Here is a 19,653-nt window from a genome sequence, read left to right on the forward strand (position 1 = left end):
ATAATGGAAGAGATGATTTGTTCACAAAGACAAGAATTTTTTTTTTAAACATCAGGTATTGGCCATAAGCAAGAATAGGATACCAGGTTTGATGGACTTATTGTCTGAGCTGGTTTGGCCAATCATATATTTCCATACAAAGAGAAAGGAAATGCACAATTTCAACGAAACAGTAAGAAAACCACATCACATGTATGCTGTTGTTTTACTTTTATAGATTCATAGACTTTCTCTCCCATCTTTTGCCTTGTCTCTTTACACTGTAAATTCTGGCTCTCTCATGTGTACCTTCAACATCTATCATAAGGGTATCTCAATTTTGGTTGGGGCCTCTAAGCAGAACTGTAGTAGCTCATAATTTAAGACCAGAAGAAACCCATTATCATCATCTAGTCTGACTTCCTCCATAGCTAAGGCCACTGAATTTCAGTGAGACACATACAAAGTCAAATGTTTCTTTCTTTAATACTTTCTAAGTTGGAAATTATTGCTTTTGGAAAAAAAAGACATGCTGAAAATTGTCCCATATGTAGAATCTTTACTTTCAGAGTCCATCCTTGGTTTTTTTTTTAATTCAAATGTTTCCAAAAGCTAGACAGCATATGCGGACACGTGCTACTGTTTGTGATTTACTTATAGTTAAAGTTGTCCTCTTTTACCCCTTTTTAATATTTTTGAAATCAGAAATGAAAAAGATAAATATAATCTAGCTCTCATGTAGTGCTTTTCACCTGTAGATCTTAAAGCATTTTACAAAGGAGGCAAGTATCATCTCCGCTTCACACATGGGAAACTGAGGCACTGATAGGTGAAATGATTTGTCCAAGGTCAGCCCTCAGGCCAGCAACAGAGCAGGGAATAGAACCAGGTCACCTGATTCCACTCCACTGTTCTATCCACTAGGCCACATTGCATTCCCATATGGGTGGATGCTTGCAAGTAGGATTACAATAAGGACAGGTCATATTTTTAATTTTTCACTTAACCTCTTTGTAGTGTCCCTTTGAGCATGGTTCCAAAATAAAAATAATAATAATAAAAAAAAAAGTAGGGATATTTAACTTTTAAAATATGTTTTGCCATGTGCTCTGTTCTAATTCCATGTCAGTTTGCAATATGCTTCTTGAGCTGACCTGCTAAAGCTCCAGTTTTAGTAGTAGTTTCTGCATATCTTTATATTGAAGAAAATCCCCCCCACCTTTACTCAATGCCTTATTTTAGCTGCATAGGTCTTCCAAGGAAATTGAGTAATATCTTTTACTTCTAAGACACCTCATCTGTAGTGTCTATGCTATGTACAGTAGTTTGAGGTATGCTTGACTAAAAGTTAGGGCTGTAGATTAATCATAGTTAAATCATGCAATTAACTCAAAAAATAATAACAATTAATCACAGTTTTAATCACATTGTTAAACAACAGAATACCAATTGAAATATTTTTGATGTTTTTCTACATTTTCAAATATATTGATTTAAATTACAACACAGAATACAAAGTGTACTAGGCTCACTTGATATTATTATTTTTGATTACAAATATTTGCACTGTAAAAATGATAAACAAAAGACATAGTATTTTTCAATTCACCTCATACAAGCACTGTAGTGCAATCTCTTGATGGTGAAAGCACAACTTACAAATGGATTTTTTTTGTCACATGACTGCACTCAAAACCAAAACAATGTAAAACTTTAGAGCCCAGAAGTCCACTCAGGCCTACTTCTTGTTCAGCCACTGGCTAAGACATTAATTAATAAAGTCACAAGGGAGCTGCTCCTCATCAGCTCCTCAAGACTGGGGATTGGGGCACAGGCCAATTCACTAAACAGCTGCTGTGATTCCCCCTCCACATTTCTCCCTCCGGGGCAGCTCAGTTTGTTAAACAGCCTGGGGTAAAAAAGAATCACTTGGGAGCCAGGAGGCGGTCCGGCATCGGCCGCAGCACTCAGTAGCTGAGGCGCGTCCGCCGGCAGGGGTCGCCCCACGCCCTGGAAACCCGTTCCTGCGCTGCAAGCATGTGGGGCGGGGTTTGCCGGCGGCTCTATCGCTATTGCAAGCGGAGCTTCACCTCGCAGGAGGGGAGGGCGCAGCTCCGTTGCCTGCAGCCCGGGCTTCCCTTGCGTCCTTATCTGGTGCTGGCCTGGCAGAGGGCGCTGCGCGGCCCCTCCCTGGGAGCCGCTGGAGGAGGATGCGCTCAGTCCCGCGCCATGGGGAGCTCGGTGAGGAAGGGCAAAGCGGTGCTGCCGGCCGAAGAGGCTGCCCGCCCCAGTAGCCCCCGCCGGGAGCAGCCCCAGCGAGCAGGTAGGCAGCCCGCCCCTCGCGCGGGGACCAGGCGGCAGCCGGCAGGCAGGTGGGAGCAGGGAGCGGGGCTCGGCTCCCGCAGCAGCAGAAAGTTCGCTCTGCCCGTGCCAGGTGGCAGCCGCTCCCCAGCGCCTCCCCACCTCCTCGCGTCTCTCCCTGCCGGGGGCCTGCCTTGCCAAGCGCGGGGGCTTCCGCAGTGGGAGCCTGCGATTTTTCTTCTGTGTGGGTATCGGCCAAGATGTGCAGCCCTGCCACTGGCTAGTGATTTGGGGTGCCCAACTTCATAGATTGGGGCCTGATTTGCAGAAGGTGCCAAGTGCCTGCCCCATGAAAATCAAGCCCGTTTAAGGTGCCCGAACTGAGCTAGGTGCCCCAAAATAAAAGCACCCCAAATCACTAGTTGCTCTTGAAAATGTCGGCCTCCTACGTAGATCAGGTGTGAGTCTCTGCAGCGAAATAGATAACTGTATAGACCATCTTTCTACATATCTGCCTAAAAATACACAGTACTGGCAGCCCTTTACTCAAAGTACTTGACAAATGCCAATTAATCGATAGCTCTGGTCCATAAACTGACAATGAAACACTTAGATTTTCTGGTAAAAGAATTCATAAGTCTCAGAAACTGAAGCTAAAAATTGTGTGTGTGTGGGGGGGCAACATAAAATTGAGAGCTCTGTAGCTATCTTTCTGCTTCAATTCCCTCTTCTAACCCTGACTCAGGACTTCTTATACTGGGACTTTTTAGGTATTTGTGTATGTAATTTCGGAAAAGGTAGACCTGTTTAATGAAGTAAATGTGTGACTGCAGACAAGGCTTCAGTAATAATATGTTTCTAAAATTCAACTTGAGAAATTGAATTGGTTTCTGTGATTGCTTATACTTATCAAAATCTTGATCTGGTTTATGTGAAACAAAGATGATGTGGTTGATTCAGTTCCTATCTATTTATGGCCAGATTCTGATAACCTGTCATTTTGTTCTGTGTTTGTACAGCACCTGGCACAATAGGGACCTGGTCCATGAGTGGGACTTCTAGGTACTTTGATAATACAAGTAATTAATAATAATGATGATGATGTTCAGTAGTACTTTACTCCGTTAATAAACTAACTTAAATGAGTGGGGCTAGTCAGGGAGTAGAATGCCAATGAATAAGGACATCAAAATCTAGTGATTAGTATTTACCAGCATGGTAGCACTAGTCACTGTGTGCAATATTCCTTGAGTAGGTGTCCATATCACAGAAGTTCTTATCACCATAAATGGCACCCTGGTAGCATTCACAGCAGAGAGGGCAAATTTTGAAGTGACATGAAGACTGAATTGTCCTCTCACCCATAGAGATAGTCCGTCCAGTCCAGGTTAGGACTAAGGCAACTAGCAGTACAGTGTGAAGAAGCTTGCACTTCAGCTGTCCGTTTTGTATTTGTTCTATGGATAAATCAAGGTCAGGACTTCCATCTCCAGTGCTATCAGCTTGGCACTTAGCATGAAGAATACATTCACTAAAAAACTGTAAAAAGTGATTTAAAAATGTAAAGGGTTTGAAATGCTGAATGGCTGAGATTAAAAAAAAAAAAAAAAAAAAACTAAGTGTATCTAGAGTAAACCAAAAGCCATTTAAAATATGTAATATTTTAATAGGGCATTCAAGGCTGAAGGAAACTTTTAAAACATTACGTATTTTTGGATTATGGAAAGTTTTTAATACACAGCCCTCACTCCCTCAAATTTGGATACAGGTTGGTTGTTTTTTGTTTTGTTGTTGCCATAGAGCATTTTTGTATATATGATACTTGAAGAATTGTCAGGGCTAAAACACTTTTGTAGTTCTGTAAGATAATGTAAACCACTTTACATCTGTTTTATATACAGCTTCCCCAGAAATACAACGCAGAGAAGAGCCGCCCCTCCAGAGCAGCAGCTTTGCTCCTGGAACCCCCCCAGAGCACCCAAGATTTAGTCAAGGGTATATAGTACAGGTTATGGACAGGTCACAGGGCTGTGAAGTTTTGTTTATTGCCCGTGACCTGTCCATGAATTTTACTAAAAATACCCATGATTAAATCTTAGCTTTATACATGATCACATACTATATAGTCCATAGAATCTCCCCTCCCCTCCCCCAGCTCCATGTCCTCATCTCCCCCAACTCCACATCTGGGTCAAAATTTGTGAGGTGCTGAGTGCCTTACACTTCCGATGACTTCAGTAGGAGTTGAGGGTTGGGCTCTTGAGACGCAATTCCTTGTCACTGGCATGTATGGAAAGATTCTAACTGGAATCTTGGAGTGAGTTTAGTATCAGGCCCTTCGTGGGTAGACTTGTAAAATATTGTTACTATTAAAAATCACTTTTGCACATTTTCTTTTACTAATAATAGCTGGCAGAGCCCCAAAATCCAACACAACTTCATGGTATGAAGAGAAGGGGCCCAAATCACTGCTGTGTTACTCTACATTAATGCCAGTATAACTGTACTGAAATCAATGAAATTACATCAGCGTGAAACTGGAGTAAAGCAGTGACAAATTAGGCCCAAACTCATTTTATTTCTCTTTGTGCTGTTTCCTGTAAATGTTTCTGCCATATTATTGTGCGTGTGGACTTTTAAAGTATAACAATGCTTCATAGCTGTGTTCATATAGCATTACTGTTGACGGATGCGAGCTTGCAGACTCTGGGTTCAATTTTGTCCTCGCTTACATCAGTGCAATCTTAGGCCTAGTCTGCCTAACCCAAAATTTAAGTTGATTTGGCTATGTCACTCAAGGGTGTGAAAAATCGACACCCCTGAGAGACATAATTGAGCCAATCTAAGCCCCAGTGGAGACACCACTAGGTTGACCTGGTTACCGCCTCTCGAGGGGGCAGATTTTCTACAACAGAAGAATCCCTTCCATTGCTGTACCAACTGTCTACACTACTGTGCTACAGTTGCATAGCTGCAGCACTTGTAGTGTAGGCATACCCTTAGTGACCTCAGTAGTAACTGAGAGCAGGACTTATCCCTTAGTATATGAACTGCCAGTACATTTCCTTGCCAGCCTAATGCTCATTCAATATGCATTTTTTTTTTATTCCTGTGTGTTTTGCTATATCCCCTAGTTCCCCACAAGCATAACACCATCAAATGGACATTTCATCAGTTTGAAAATAAATAAGTTAAAAATAGCATAAGATCCTGCACCTGCCCTGATGTCTCTTGACAGTTTTTGTGGTTTCACAATCATATTCCTTTATTAGAAAAAGAAAAATATCTCCCAGGTTGCTGTGAGAGAGACCCACAGGAACAAAAGGGGAAACAAAGATCAACATTTTTGAAAGTGGCCAATGATTTTGGGAGCCCAACTTAAGACACCCAAAACCAAATGTGAAATAACCTAAATTCTTGAGGAACTTTAACAAGACTGAACAAAACAAGCATAACACCCTGGACTGTGTACAGATATTCCCTCATTCTTTGAGCTATTAGGTCTTATCCCATTGCCTTCTCTCCCTGGTTCCCAAAGGCCCTTTTTGGCGTCAGCTCTCTTTCAGCATCCCGCCTCCCCAACATAGTCCTACCCAAACTTTCTGAGGTCTGGGCCTTTAGGACTGAGACTGGCTTAGTCATCTGGCACGTCTTTGGTCATCTGAGAAAGCTTTCTGGCCATTAAGTGCCCCTCTATGAGGGTGACTAAATCATCATAAGAGGAAGGGTCGTTTTGGCCAGCCTACCCTCAGAGGTCTCGTGGTAGTCTTCTCAGGAATCTGTCCAAAACCAAGAGTTCCATGATCTTTTTCCATGCGGTTGGTCCCGGAAGGCAGTCACTCCTGTCTCAGATGGATCAGGTTGAACAGTTGTGATCTGGTGCTTTGTCTCTGGGTATCTCCACTAGTGGAATCTCTGGGCCCCTATGGCTGTAGTTGTCTGGAAGTAGTCTTCAGCAGTTTCTGTTGGCATGTCATAGTATGCCTTCTGGGTCTTCCAATATGGAAAAGGAACCAGAAGTGAGGATACTGGCCCACTGCTCTCGGAGCCAGGCCTCCTATAGGGCTGTTCTTTCAAATGTGAGGAGATATGCCTTGATGTCATACCTCTGTTGTCATTTTTTGTAGATAACTGTTAGCCTTCAGGGATTAAGTTCCCTTGTGGCCACCTCCCATCTGAGTCAGGGCTTTTAGTTGTCTCACTACTTTGCATAGAGTGACTTGGTCTTGTGTTGCCTGGTTTATCAGCAGTTGACTGTCTCCTACTGTGTTCACACCCTCACCACTTCCTCCATTCTCCAAAATGGTTTCCCTCTCCCTGGGAAAAGTCAGCTGTGCCAAATCCCATCCCTAATACCATGTGTGACAATACACCTCTTTCATCATGTCAGGGCGCAGCGTTTCTCCCAGTGGCATTGGGCGTGTGTGAGGTAAATCAGTCCTACTCTAGAAGTTTAGTTCTTCATGTTGGTGTATTAGAGGAGGCCCTAGGTTTGGTCCAAGAGCTTCCTTAAACAAACGAGTCCATTTCCTACCTCTCACTGGAGTATGCCTCTTCATATGCTGGCTATCAATTGCCAGCCACCCTCTAACCCACTCTGTGCCCAGCTATGCTGGGAACCAAGGCCCGCTCCCAAAATAGAAATAAACACATTTCTCTTATTGAGAAAAACAGCTCTTTATTTGGAAAAACCTTCCCCCCCCTCACTGCACACAGCCCTTTTGCTGCCTGCTCCTCTCCTCTCTCTCTCACTCTATCTGGAAGAGGTTTCTAAAGGTCACAGGCTGTCCTTAATTAGACTCAGGTGTTTATAATTAACCTGAGGTAACCTTTTCCAGGTCATATTAAAAGGTCTTTAAACATTCTAAGACTGATATACCTGCCTTCAACCACATATTTATCCTTTTAAAGATAAGCACAAGAAAAGAGGTGCTCATTAATGGAGCATTACTATAATGCTCTCCTTCTAATAGAAATGAACAAGCTGTTTACAGTTCAAATTGCTGAATGAGATATTTGAGCTATTTTAAAGCTTACTTTTGTGTTTTAGTACAAACTAAATGAAGGTGAAATACATGCTATAGAAATTCACTGATATTTCTGCATCATGTGTACAGTATTGAATGAAAGGATTTTATTCACTTTGTTTTATTTTGAATAGTGTCATGTCTTGAATTTAGTAAAGTTATAATATACCACCCTTCTAGAACTGTCAGGTCTACCTTTGTCATGCTGCTAACACCTGAGAGCTTCCAGACCGCAAATCTCTAGGATCTGGATTTTCTCCTACTGCCCACTCATTCTACACTTTCAGAGATGCTGGGATGCTGCTTAGGAAAGCTTGGTTTCCTTTGACCACCACGTTCACTTTTGATACTTGGTTGATGGTACTCTTCCTTTAATGCAAAGTACTTCCCTGTGTTTGCTTGTGATGTTCTGTGTCACTAAAATGCAGACCTGATAGTAAATAATAGATAGAGACGGTTCAGAAAGGAATAGTTTTACTGGTGTGCATCAGGCAGTGGCGTTTGTTAGAGCAGTGGACTAGGACTCAGGATTCTATCCCAGCTCTGCTGCGTGACCTTGGACAAGTCAATTCAATCCTCTGTGCCTTGGTTTCCCCACCTGTAAAATGAGGAGGATGATACCGAATTCCTAAGCACTTGGTGCTAGATTCACAAAAAGTTTTTAGATGCCTAAGTCCCAGTTTTAGGCTCTTTAGTGATCCACAAAACTATTGAACTCTGTAGGCGTCTAAACTAATTTGACACCAATATTTTCAGGGTACAAGTTCCCTTGGTACCTAAATTTCTGCCTCTGAACAAGCACGCTGCTGCCTCCCTCTAGGCATCTGGACGCCTGTCTCCTGCCTAAGCCACAGAAGGATTGTCAAACGGGGAAGATAGGCACCTATCTTGCATGCAGGGCCTGATCTTGTAAGTGTGCTGAGGGGCTGCTTATTAGATTGGGTCCCATTTAAAATCTGGCCAATGGTGGTGTCCACCTTATAACTTTTAGCCCAGTGGCAGGAGTACTTGCTTGGGATGTGGGAGACCCAGGTTCAGTTCCCTCCCCTGCCTGAAAGGGAGAAAGGATTTGAAAAAGGTTCTTCCACAGCCTAGGCAAGTGTTCTAACCACTAGGCTAAAAGTTATAAGGTGGGCACCACCACTCATGGGTGCCAGAAGGACTACAAAAAAGGCTAATATTCTGGGGGGTATTAACAGGAGTGTCGTGGAAAACGTGGAAGTAATTGTCCCGTTTTACTTGGCACTGGTGAGGTCTTATCTGGAGTACTGTGTCCAAGTCTAGGCACCACACTTTAAGAAAGATGGGGGCAAATTGGAGAGAGTCCAGAGAAGAGCATCAAAAATTATATAAGGTTTAGAAAAGCTGACCTATGAAGAAAGGTTTAAAAAAAAACCTGGGGAAGCTTAGTTTTGAGAAAAGAAGACAGAGGGGGGACCTGATAAGAGTCTTCAAATATGTTAAGGGCTTGTTATAAAGAGGAAAGTGATCAATTGTTCTCCATGTCCACTGAAGGTAGGAGAAGTAATTGGCTTAATCTGCAGCAAGGGAGATTTAGGTCAGATATTAGAAAGTTTTTTTCTAACTATAAAGGTAGTTAAGCTCTGGAACAGGCTTCCCAGGGAGGTTGTGGAATCCCCATCACTGTAGGTTTCTAAGAACAGGTTGGACAAACACCAGTCAGAGATGATCTAGGTTTACTTGGCCCTGCTACAGTGCAGGGGACTGGACTAGATGACCTCTTGAGGTCCCTTCCAGCCCTACATTTCTGTGATTCTATGAGAAGGGTGTGCATGCGTGTGTCTGTGAGGTGGTGGGAGCGGGCCAACCAACCAAAACAGTTCCTTCCCAGAGCCGTGGAGGGAATACCCTTTCTCCCCCCACCCAAGCCTGACCCTCCTCTTCCCCTCTCACACCTCACCCTCACGCACACCATCTTGACCATCTCTGGTGCCTATGAACCAGAACCAGTTCACTAATCTTTAAGCCTATTTATATTTTCACCATGATGAGAAAAATCTCTGTTCACAAGAGATTGCCACTAAACAGTGTATTTAGAGATTATAAATTTTGCAGGATTTTTCTTGATAGGACCAAGATAGCAGTTAAGAATGGGGGCAGAGGGAACAGGATGACTAAGGGTAGATAAAGGTCTGCAAAAGAGTTAAGGGGGTAACAGATCCATAGATTTCAAGGCCAGAAGGGACCATTGTGATCATCTAGTCTGACCATAGAACTTCTCCAAAATAGTTCCTAGAGCAGATCTTTTAGAAAAACATCCAATCTTGATTTTAAAATTGTCAGTGATGGAGAATCCACCACATCTGTTTGGTCTAGTGGTTAATTACTCTCACTTTAAAAAAATTTACACCTTATTTCCAGGCTGAATTTGTCTAGCTTCAACTTCAAGCCATTGGGTTGTGTTATATATTTATTTCTCTGCTAGTTTGAAGAGCTCTTTATTAAATATAGTTCCTCAGGTAAATACTTATAGACTGTAATCTTAACCTTCTTTTCGTTGAGCTAAATAGACTGAGCTCTTTGAGTCTGTCACTACAAGGCATGCTGTCTAATCCTTTAATTATTCTCATGGCTCTTCCCTGAGCCCTTTCCAATTTATCAACCTCCTTTTTGAACTGTGGGCACCAGAACTGGACACAGTATTCAAGCAGCAGTTGCACCAGTAACCTCTCAACTCCTACTCAAGATTCTCATTTCTGCATTCCAAGATTGCATTAGCTCTTTTGGCTACAGCGTCACACTGAGATCTTATGTTCAGTTGATTATCTAACGTAGCCCCCAAATCTTTTTTCAGAGTCACAGGATGGATGACTAATCTGGGAAGTAGTAAGTATGGCCTACATTTTTTGGCCCTAGATATTTACATTAGGGATGTAAATAACCTGTAAAAAACAGTAACCATGTAACCAATTAAAATTCTGTCAGTTATACGGTTAAACATTTACCCGGGGAACTAGCGAAGCCCTCCATTTTATGTGGGGCTCTGCTGTCACCCCTGGGGATCCCCACTGCTGGGAGGAACTACCGGCTTGATGATGATTCCTCGTTTACATTTTGAAAGCTCTTAGTTAGCCAGTTTTTAATCCATTAAATGTCTGCCATAAGAGCTAGTCGTTATTATTGTGGTTGCCCCAGATTTGTGTTGACCACAATAACTATGAGCATCAAGGCAGGAAGCCCAGATATGCAGGTCATCTCAAACAAGTGACAATAGAGACTTTGTAGAGACTAGTCACATAGTGTGTTTATGCCACTTACAGTATGCTGCATCTTATTAGTCATGTTAAAATGATATTCTACTGTTCAGTAATTGATATGGATATGTCCAGAAGATTATGAAATGTTAGATTATATAATGGTTTGAATTTTATTAAATGTGAAATATATTTATATTTTAACTATTATTTGTATCCATATGATGTATACAGTAGCAGCTATGTTAGTCTGTTTTCTATTACATTGTACATGGGTGTGGTGCTTTACAAATAACTAAAAAATACAGTTCTAACCATGAGGAGTTCACAATTTCAGGACCTGATCCTGGAAACCCTTACTCATTTATGCAGTTCTTACACAGACAAGTAATCCCATTTAGTTTGTGGGATTTTTATTCTAAATTCAAACATGACATGACAAGGAAAAATAAAAAATATTAGGGAGGTAATGGAGAGACAGGAAAAATGGTATAATTAGTTAATGTTAGTCTATTTTTAGACTATTTTCATACAATGTCCCAGATCCACAAGGGTATTTAGGCTCCTAACTGCTACTGAAATTGATTAATCAGAGCCTAACTGCTAAGAATTATTGTTGGTCCTATAGGATGGTTCTTATAAGTTATAACTAAATGTGTCATATAAAGCTTTTTATGAGACCTATTATTGACATTTGTTATACTACAAAGCTACAGTAGTTTTATATTTGTTTATTTTAACTGGTTTTATTTACTTTAAAATAAAATGGGAGATGGAAATGTTCAGATACTGGAGTAAATCAGTATTAGTAAATAATTAGTAGTAAATTCTGTCATTAAGAGGGGTATTATTAAAGTTTAGGAGCTATTGAATTAATTGCTTCAACCTTGTTCTATACTAGGCTTATGTAATTTATATTGTGAATGCTCTGGAAACATCTAAGATTAGCACATAATCTATTTACCCTCATGTAAAACATCACCATTAATATTAATTAGAGCCTCATGACTAAATCCCCATATGCTTTACTGAAAACGTGCCACAGTCACGTGGGAAAAGAATATGATAAAGGTTTGAGCCTCTCTTGGAACACTGATGCTCAGCTGATGATGCTGAAGGCTCCAATTCTGAAATGAGATCTGAATAGGTGGACCCCAGTAATTAGGTTCTACAAGGATGAAGGGATCTTCCTGCATGGATCCGATTGCAGGAACAGAGCCAAATCCTGAAAGCTTGCCTCAGTTATGATTTGTAGGGCAAAAAATGTGAATGGTAAGGCGTTTTCATAAAATGTCATGCAATGAAATCCTGGCCTCATTGAAGTCAGTGGGAGTTTTGCCATCGGCTTCCGTGAGTTCAGCATTTCATGCTCTTACGCTGCGTCTACACGTGGAGTTGGGGGGGGGGTGAGTCCCCCCAGCTCGTGTAGACATACTCATGCTAGCTCTCTTTGAGGCAGCACACTAAAAACAGTAGCTGCGGTAGCATGGGCAGCGGTGAGTGGCAGCACAGGCTAGCCATGCTAAGTATGTGTTCATGGGGTTTAGGTGGGTTGGTACTCAGGGCAGCTACCCCACGCTGCCACTTGCTACTGCGACTACACAGCTATTTTTAGCACACTAGCTTGATGCGAGCTAGCACAAGTATGTCTATGTGAGCTGGGAATTAACCCCCCAACTCCAAGTATAATCATACCCTTAGACTTTGCCTGCTGGTGTGTGAGCGGGGACAGAGAAAGAACAATGGAACCAGGTGACTAAAATTAGGGAATTGTTTTAAAAAACCCTTTGAAATAAATTATTAATATTTTAATTTCATCTGAACCTGTTCTCAGCATGTCATCTTTGTCATAAACCATTTTACAGTCTGGTTTTTGGTTACTCCACTTTGTTTTAATTTCTTATAGCAGCAGAAGATTATCACCATGCAGCTCAGAATGCAAACAATGGACAAGCCATTACAGCTTCCTGCAAAAATAAAGATACAGACCTGCAGTTTAAAATACAGGCCTACATAGATAAAAACACTGTTATGATCTTCAGTAACACAGCATGCAGTCTCTCTGCTAAGGTAATGTGTTAATTTTCATGCAGAGATATACAGGATTTGTCATATCTTACAAGTTCAGTGTCCTTCATTTCACTAACGTAATTGAGTTGCCAGATCCCATTGACTTCAGCATGGCTCCACATGGGCACAGGAGTCTGTCCATGTGAAGTCATTTTCAGGATCAAGGTCTCGGTTGCTGTCTCCTCTACTTTTCCTAGTCCAGCCATGGCCAGAACCGTCTTTCTATTTTCCCCCCTAAAAAGTGTATGTCTGGTCTCTCATCCTAGCTGCAGACTGTTCCTACATCTGGCACCCGTCCCACTGTCCCTGACAAATATCTGGTCCTCACCTTCCAGCTCACAGGCCTCAATCCAGAAAAGTACTTAAGCATGTACCTAACATATGTTTACTTCAGTGGGACATATTTAAGCATGTGCTGAACCCTAAGCATATGCTGAAGTGCTTTGCTGAGTGAGGGCCATAGAATGTTCTGTTTCCGGATGTTCTCCACCTGGAAATTAAGTTGCAAGGGCTAAATTTTGGCTCTTCATCCCAGCCCATTCATTCAGGGCCTGATCCTAAATTAGAGTTTTCCTATTGACTTCAAGGCTTTGGGTCAGGCTCTCAGATAGATGACCTAGATGAGATTTCTTATTAATTCTGGTGCAGAATTTATCATCCCTTTGTCAATGCCAATTCTTGAGTTACCTTGCTTCTGTAATACCCTTGCTCTGCTATTTAGAGATTTCTTGAAAAGTTATTAATTTATCTAGTTTGTCCTTTCGGAGAAACAGAACTGTGAAGAGTAGTTTCTGCCTTTTTCACGTATTCATTGGGTTTGATTAAATAAGCATGATCTTTCTGTTAAAAGATGACCACTTTTTCTTTCTGTTATGGATAACGTGTTTAACTCTTATTCAGGTTGAGAAGTTCCCAGAAGGAAATTCACATCTACATAAAGATATTTTCCCACTTATTATGTAACTACCTGCATATGCCTCTACACATTAATTGTACATTTGTACTCTAATGGATGTAATTTAAAAATAATTTACATTTTCTCAAAGGGGAACAGAAGTTTTATTTCAAGTTAATACATCATTTTTAAAAACGATGGGCAATTGGAATAAGATTTTATACATTAGCAGAGGGATCTGTGTTAGAGCACAGCCCCATTGTTCCTGTTATTAGGGCTTCTGTTTTGCAGGATTTATTTTTAGCAATTTTTGATTCATTATTTATTTTTAATTTAGCAATTTTATGTAGATGTCCAAAAATCAGGGCACTAAGGGGCTTTCTCTTTGTATATACTGTAATAAATAATCACTTCATAATGTTCCCTAGTGCACTTCAATGTAGTACTGTTTCAAACAGCACTATATTAAAGCACACTATGGAATCTAAGGGTTTACACGAACCAATTAATGCTCAACACATTAGAGTGCATTAGAAATCACCGCCGTAGTGTGCATTACTGCTCCATGTAGACAAGCCCTTAAATACAAGTAACCATTTCCAGAGTTTTTCCAGTGTTTATTTAATAAGCACCGATTTCATTTTTTTTAAGTTGGTAGTGTTTTATTGGTATTATCAGTTAAAACTTAAAACCAGAAGCCCTACTGTTAATGTAAAGTATTTTTAACTGAATTCTAGCTCAAATCATCCGACATCTTGCTCTCACTCAAGTCAAGCTTAACTTTGGATGGAAGCAAGATTGGGCCCTAAGACTTTAAAAGCCGCAGAGCAGAATGACCACAGCACAACTAAGATTAAATAATTCTAGTTCTTGTGTCAGTAGTAAAATAAAACTTGTAATGGATAGATAAGATAGTGTGAGTGTCTGATTTTCTCAGGGCATTGATTATAAGGACAGAGTGGCAAAAATGGAGGAAAATATAAGACATTTTGAACTTTGGTGTTCACCTCTATTTTTAAGGCATCAGAATTAATGAATTCCTTGCCCAGCTAAATTCTAATATGGCATAACAATCTACCTCACTCCTGATTTACTAGTTATGAGGCTAACATAACTCCTTTTTAATGGATTTTAGAGGGCTTGTCAAAATTAAATTGATAACAACAAAAACTGAAGGGTAGATTTGACCCTGCATCTGAATTCTGCTTGGCTTAGGGAGGTAAGTGTAATGGAGGAAGGGCTTTGGGTAGCCAGTTCCAGCTCCTTGATCCTGTGGGCCAGTTTACAGTGGTCTAAGCAGTGGTGAGCTGGAGCTGGTTCGCACCGGTTCGCTAGAACCGGTTGTTAAATTTAGAAGCCCTTTTAGAACCGGTTGTTCCGCGAGGGACAACCAGCTCTAAAAAGGTTTCTAAATTTAACCAGCCAAAAATGGCGCCTTAAGCACTGATTCCGTGGGTGTTCCAGCCCTGGAGCACCCAAGGGGAAAATTTGGTGGGTGCAGAGCACCCACCAGCAGCTCCCTGCCCCAGCTCACCTGCACTCCACCTCCACCTCCTCACCTGAACGCACCACCCAGCTCTGCTTCGCCGCCCCCCCAGGCCTCCTGCGAATCAGCTGTTCGGATGGGAAGCTGGGGCGGGCTGAGAAGCAGGTGCCGGCTTCGCACTCAGGCCCAGGGAGGCAGAGGTGAGCTGGGGCAGGGGGGCGTGAGGAGGGCCACCCGTGTCACAGCAGGTAACCGGGGGATGGGGGGGGGAGAGGGCGCAGGGGAACCACTCCCCGTCCCAGCTCACCTCTGCCCCCCTCGGCCTGAGCGGGAAGCCGCCGCCTGCTTCTCAGCCCTCCCTGGCTTCCCGCCGAACAGCTGATTTGCGGGATGCCGGGGGTGGGGGGAATGGAGAAGCAGAACGGGGCGGCGCGTTCAGGGGCGGAGGCAGAGTGGAGGTGAGCTGGGGCTGGGCGCAGGGCGGGGAGCTGCCAGTGGGTGCTCTGCACCCACCAAATTTTCCCCGTGGGTGCTCCAGCCCCAGAGCACCCATGGAGTCGGCGCCTAAGGTGCCACTTTTGATGTGATCAGTGGGGGGAGCGGCCGCTCCCCCTGCTCCCTACCCAGCTACACTCCCCCGCCCCTAGGAGCCAGAGGGACCTGCTGGATGCTTCCTGGGAGCTGCCCCAGGTAAGCACTGCCGGGACTCCCAACCTGGCCCCCTGCAGGTCCCTCTGGCTCTTAGGGGTGGGGTGGGCACCCACTACGGTGGCCCACAAGACCCTCCTGCCTGGTTCTGGGGGCAGTCAGGGGGATGGGGCAGGGATCCTGGGGGAGGCGTCAAGGAACGCGGGGGGTTGGATGGGGCAGGAGTCCCGGGGGGCGGGGGTGGGCAACGACCCCCTCGTGGGGTGAGGAGGGAACCAGTTAAGATTTTGGCAGCTCATCACTAGGTCTAAGCCGCTGGTTGAATTAGAGCAGTTTCAAGGCTGCTCTAACTTATACCACTGGCCTCTGGCCCCTAAGAGAACTCATTGGAATTTCTTGTGCAAGACAGTGACTGCTCACCATTGGGAGTAAGGCCCAGTGTTTCCCAGAGACTGGCTAAGTGACTTGCGCAAGGACACAGTGAGGCAGTGGCAGAGCCAGGAGGAGAACCTATGACCTGTGAGGTTCTTCCCTGGCCATTCATCTACACGCCTCTCAGTGGGAGGATTCTTATGGGCTAAATGTAGATAGCAGATAGGAGGATAAATGCGTGGCCTAGTAGAGGGAAGAACGGAAAATTTCGGTGTTCAGTGCTTTGTGTTAATGTCAATATTTATACACTGTGCTTTATGCAGGTGAAGGAGCTGTTCAAATCCATGAGCGTTCCCTATTGTTCACTTGAACTAGACAAGACAGGTAAGGCTCTTTTGCAGTTGAGTTTCTTGTATGCTAATAAATATACTCACAGTCTGTGAGCACCACAGTCTTTCTTAATATTTCCTGTGACTACTTCCTCGTTGGCTGTATCTGCAAACAATGAGACTGCAGTTCTTCCTTGTAGTCTAAAGATAAAATTTTTTTTGCGTCTCTTCCTCATGGAGAGCATAGATATTCTTGTAAAACAGGTGAAACATTTCCTCACCTGCCTCCTCAGAACAACTATTGAGAGTAACCTCTGCCTGACCTGTTAAAACTACAGTACCAAATGGAAGAACAATGAGAAGTCCTTGTGGCACCTTAGAGACTAACAAATTTATTTGGGCATAAGCTTTTGTTGGCTAGAACCCACTTCATCAGATGCATGGAGTGGAAAATACAAGAGCAGATATAAATACATGAAAAGATGTGAGTTGCCTTACCAAGTGTGAGGTTGATCTAGCGACTGTACCAAATGGGATTCACTGCTGTTATGTTTCATTCTGCTATAGCTATGGCTGGGATATGCATTATGGTATCTGAAAATGATAGTGATGCTTCCTTCATCCTATACTGCTTTTATTTAATGTTTTAGCCCCTATGAGAGAAGGTGAGATTGTAGTGAAGTTGCTTTTATACGTACGATGCTTTTCAAACACATTAAACACAAGTAGCTAAATTGAGAGGTGAGGCTAGTGAGACTGTAAGTTCATGTAACGTACGCCTTCATCCATACCTATAGGGCTTGCTTCTGATCTCACTTACGACATTACAGTAATGTAACTCCTCTGTCTTCAATGGGTCATTCCTGGCTTACACTGATGTCAGTGAGAGGCATAGAAAGTCCCTTGTGTGTACATTATACCCATTTAGATTATCTTTGACTGACCAACTTGCTCACTTTGGCACAGCCAACGATTGAACCCTGGCTGTGAAGGCAAACGTGGCTCTAAACCACCTTCATGTTTCCTCTGATCTCAGCAGGGCCAGGGGTTGGGTCATCCCCTGACACAGACTATCCACAGGACTGCTTTAATTTTTATGGTAATTTGGGCTACAATGGTCCTTTGGCCAGGGATCAGTGCAGGGTCACCCAAGCCAGCCCTGATACATCTCTTGCAATGGGGTTGAGGGGTGGCAGAAGCCACTGGCATAAAGCCAGCATAGCTGCCCTCTGCAAGATCACAAAGAGAAATTGTTGGGGCAAAGATCTAGTCTTATGATTTACCCCCACTCATCACCCTGCAAAAGAGCCTTATGCACATTACCTTTGAATTTGCCCCCCGGACCTGAGTCTGTTGAACTGTAAACTAATGTAACTCATATTGCTGAGGGTCTAGGTGATAGGAGTAAAGCAACTGGCACATCATTGTTAAAACGAGGCATTTGTTTTTAAGTTGTCTCTTCCAGATTGTTAGAGTAGTAATGACAGCTAATTTTTCAATCAAATTCATTCTTGTGTAAAGGTTCTCTTGCTGGTGCACGCCAGTGTCAATCAGCAGAAAGTTTCTGCTTTGTGATATGGAGAGCAAATTCTTACTTAAATCAACAAAGACCTTCGTCTTGAAGTGCAGTTCTTAGATCTGCATGGCGAGTACTTTAAGGGTTTACACCTACCACACTTTCTTATGTAAGCAACAGTTGCTTTTTTTTCCTTACAGCACTAGAAGTTACACAAACATTAGTCTGAAGTTCTCAGGTGGGGCCTTAGAGTAAATGAGAATCAGGCCCTCCATTTTACTCTTGCACTTAATATTGAATTTTGTTTGGCTTTTTAATGCTGCAAAGAGTTTCTTGGTTTTTTTATAGTATCAGATTGTTAACGGACCCTGTGCAGGGGGCACAAGGGCTGGGGTCAAAGCTCTTTGTGCTTTTCTCCCCTTATCCTGCTCCACTGAGCTATCACAGGATGCTTTTTTCCACAAAGGGGGCAGGCACGGGGGTAGAGTCTGTGCGTGGGCCAGCAGGTGAGCCCAGACGTGAGGAGAGTACACACTGCATCCATTTCAGGGGTGGCAGAGCTGCAGTGTGCACTTCCTGGAAACCCTAGAAAGAATTCCTCCTGGGCTACCATTGCAGCATAGTCCCTCCTTACACATTCAGTGCAGGGTTGTGCCTTTAAGACACAATCCATCTCATAGCGCTGTTAACATTAGTGTATATTTAGTGACGGGGCGGGGGAGTTTCATATTTTCTTTAATGTTACAGTGTGCCAGATGTAGTCCAATATCGTGGTCCAACCAGCTTTTGATGGGTTTTCCTAATGTTATGGGCCATATATTCACCTGGTGTAAATTAGCACAGCTCCACTGAAGTTAGGGTGACCAGACAGCAAATGTGAAAAATCAGGACAGGGGTTGGGGTGGGGGGTAGTAGGAGCCTATATAAGAAAAAGACCCAAAAATCTGGATTGTCCCTATTAAATCATGACGTCTGGTCACCCTCATTGAAGTCATAACTTCATTAGAGTGATGCTAATTTACACCAACTATGAGAGTGGCCTTAAATGCCCTCTGTCTCAGAGAAGGATCTAAATGTGCTAGATGTGAGATCCAAGACCTGCTTGTGGATGTTAAACTAGCATATTCCTCAGGGTATCTGAGGGAAAATATAGATTCACCAACTCTCTGCATTATTGTAATTACCATTAATGGAAGAGATCCTACTGAGTGTTTGCCAGAACAAACAGGATAGCTTCTTTGCTTTGTCATTCATCTCTGGCTGTTTGCCCAGTGCAACAAGGGAGTGGCCAAGAAGCTATGAATTCATGACTAAGTTCTCCTGGTAGATACTTGGGGTGACTAGAGTTATTTGTGTACAATTTGCCTTCTCCAACCAACATATTTTTATCTCATTTCAGAGGATAGTTTTACATGAACATTCTTGAAGCTGTTTAAACTTGTTATAGGAATACAACATAAGGTTCATTTGTTTAAGGTCCATAGAACTCTGACTTTTTGTAGGGTTTTTTTTATATTTTTTTAGCAGAGGGGATGTTCTCCCTCAATACAAATCCTGGGAGGTATTCAAAAACTGTGTCTCAGTATTCCTCAGCATGTATTGGGGTAGGCTGCTGTCCTGTCCCCTCCGCTCAGGAAGGATTAAACACCACACTCGGCGTCTGTTCAGTCCCTTTCCTTAGGGCACCATTTATTGTTTGCACTGACAATCTTTAGCAAACCCCAAAATCAAACAGTTCAACATAAATCCAGCAGCCACCCTTCCCACAACCCAAGGACTTTCTTGCCAGAGCCTCTCTGCACCTGGCAGCACCTG

General features: G+C 42.9%; 1 protein-coding gene across 1 annotated transcript in view; it reads left to right on the forward strand.

Annotated features, from left to right (window-relative positions):
• Positions 1-2,208: 2,208 nt before the first annotated feature.
• Positions 2,209-19,653, forward strand: part of TXNRD1 (thioredoxin reductase 1) — a 52,216-nt gene continuing 34,771 nt past the window's right edge. The window contains exons 1-3 of the mRNA XM_077828645.1: positions 2,209-2,302; positions 12,429-12,592; positions 16,317-16,377. Of these exons, the coding sequence (XP_077684771.1) occupies positions 2,209-2,302; positions 12,429-12,592; positions 16,317-16,377 (319 nt within the window). The remainder of the gene's footprint in view (positions 2,303-12,428; positions 12,593-16,316; positions 16,378-19,653) is intronic.

Source organism: Eretmochelys imbricata, chromosome 1, assembly GCF_965152235.1.
Source record: "Eretmochelys imbricata isolate rEreImb1 chromosome 1, rEreImb1.hap1, whole genome shotgun sequence".
Classification (NCBI taxonomy): Eukaryota; Metazoa; Chordata; order Testudines; family Cheloniidae; genus Eretmochelys; species Eretmochelys imbricata.